The sequence below is a fragment of the Galeopterus variegatus genome, unplaced genomic scaffold (assembly GCF_000696425.1).
Source record: "Galeopterus variegatus unplaced genomic scaffold, G_variegatus-3.0.2 Scaffold2680, whole genome shotgun sequence".
Lineage (NCBI taxonomy): Eukaryota > Metazoa > Chordata > Mammalia > Dermoptera > Cynocephalidae > Galeopterus > Galeopterus variegatus.
In genome coordinates this window covers 121021-122057 of record NW_007728791.1, presented here as the reverse complement: position 1 = coordinate 122057, position 1037 = coordinate 121021, and the positions used below count along the sequence as shown (strand labels likewise).

The following is a 1037-nucleotide window of genomic DNA, read 5'->3' as shown; positions in this document are numbered from 1 at the left end:
CAGAAAAAGTGTTGATTGATAAACTGTGTTTTCCCTGACGTGTTTTTCTTTTCTCCCTCCTCTTCTGCAGGTCATTTCTGACAACCCTATTTTCTGTAGTTTGTAGGAAAGAGAGACTAAAAAGCAGTCTAGAAGAGCTTATGAATTGAACATCCCTCCTCCAAACAATAGTATGTAATTTTATTTATTTATTCATTCATTCATTTATTGGTGGCTGGCCAGTCCAGGAATCTGAACCCACGATTTTGGTGTTACAAGTCTGTGCACTAACCAACTGAATTAACTGGCCAGCCCCTAGCATGTAATTTTGATTATCAACCCCACAGGGGTGAGAAATTATTCCCTAAGAAGGGATCTGAATCATGTCCTTGGAGTTAATGCAGTAAATGAACAAAGAAGGTGATATCTGGAGAGAACAATTCATAGGAGTTGACCAGACAAAGTTCAATATCCTGACTGAAAAGGTTTGGAGAGTCCAATAACCAACTTCAGACCAGTTACTGAATTAGAAAAAGAAAACAACAGGATGTGGGCGCTGGAGGCCCAGATGTGGGAAAGGCAGGTCTGGATTCAGTTATATACTTGCCTGAATGTCCTTGGCCAGTTTCTGCCAGAGTGCTTGATCCTTCCCATAGCACAGGAAGCTGTGTGTATATACACTGTAGTCCTTGCCATAGAGGCGAAATTGCAGAGCGTTTGCTGGGGACTCGATAGTCTGGTTTTGGGGCACAAAAGTGATTTGTGTAGAGGCTCCCCCAAGGTCCAAAGCTCCATAGGTTCCCTGACCATTGTCTTCTTCTGGGTTAAGGTTGAGCCAACTTGATTTCTGAAAAAGAGTACAGTCACCAGTTCTAGAAGTCTCTGAATATCCTATTTTTCACACTATTTCTTGGACTCAGGGCTTCCTAGGGCAAAGAAATGGGGGCATACAGGTCAGGTAAAGCTCACTGGAGGTTCCTGAATCTGTATCAGATCAACAGCAAGAAAAGAAGGGCTTCAAATGCATAGCACAGACTGCAACAACATACAAGCAGTGT

At 42.6% G+C, this 1037-nt stretch overlaps 1 protein-coding gene across 1 annotated transcript in view; it reads right to left on the bottom strand.

Annotated features, from left to right (window-relative positions):
* ENTPD1 (ectonucleoside triphosphate diphosphohydrolase 1) overlaps positions 1-1037 on the bottom strand; it is a 78919-nt gene that overhangs the window by 37722 nt on the left and 40160 nt on the right. Inside the window, exon 6 of the mRNA XM_008582608.1 lies at positions 587-826. Within this exon, the coding sequence (XP_008580830.1) occupies positions 587-826 (240 nt within the window). The remainder of the gene's footprint in view (positions 1-586; positions 827-1037) is intronic.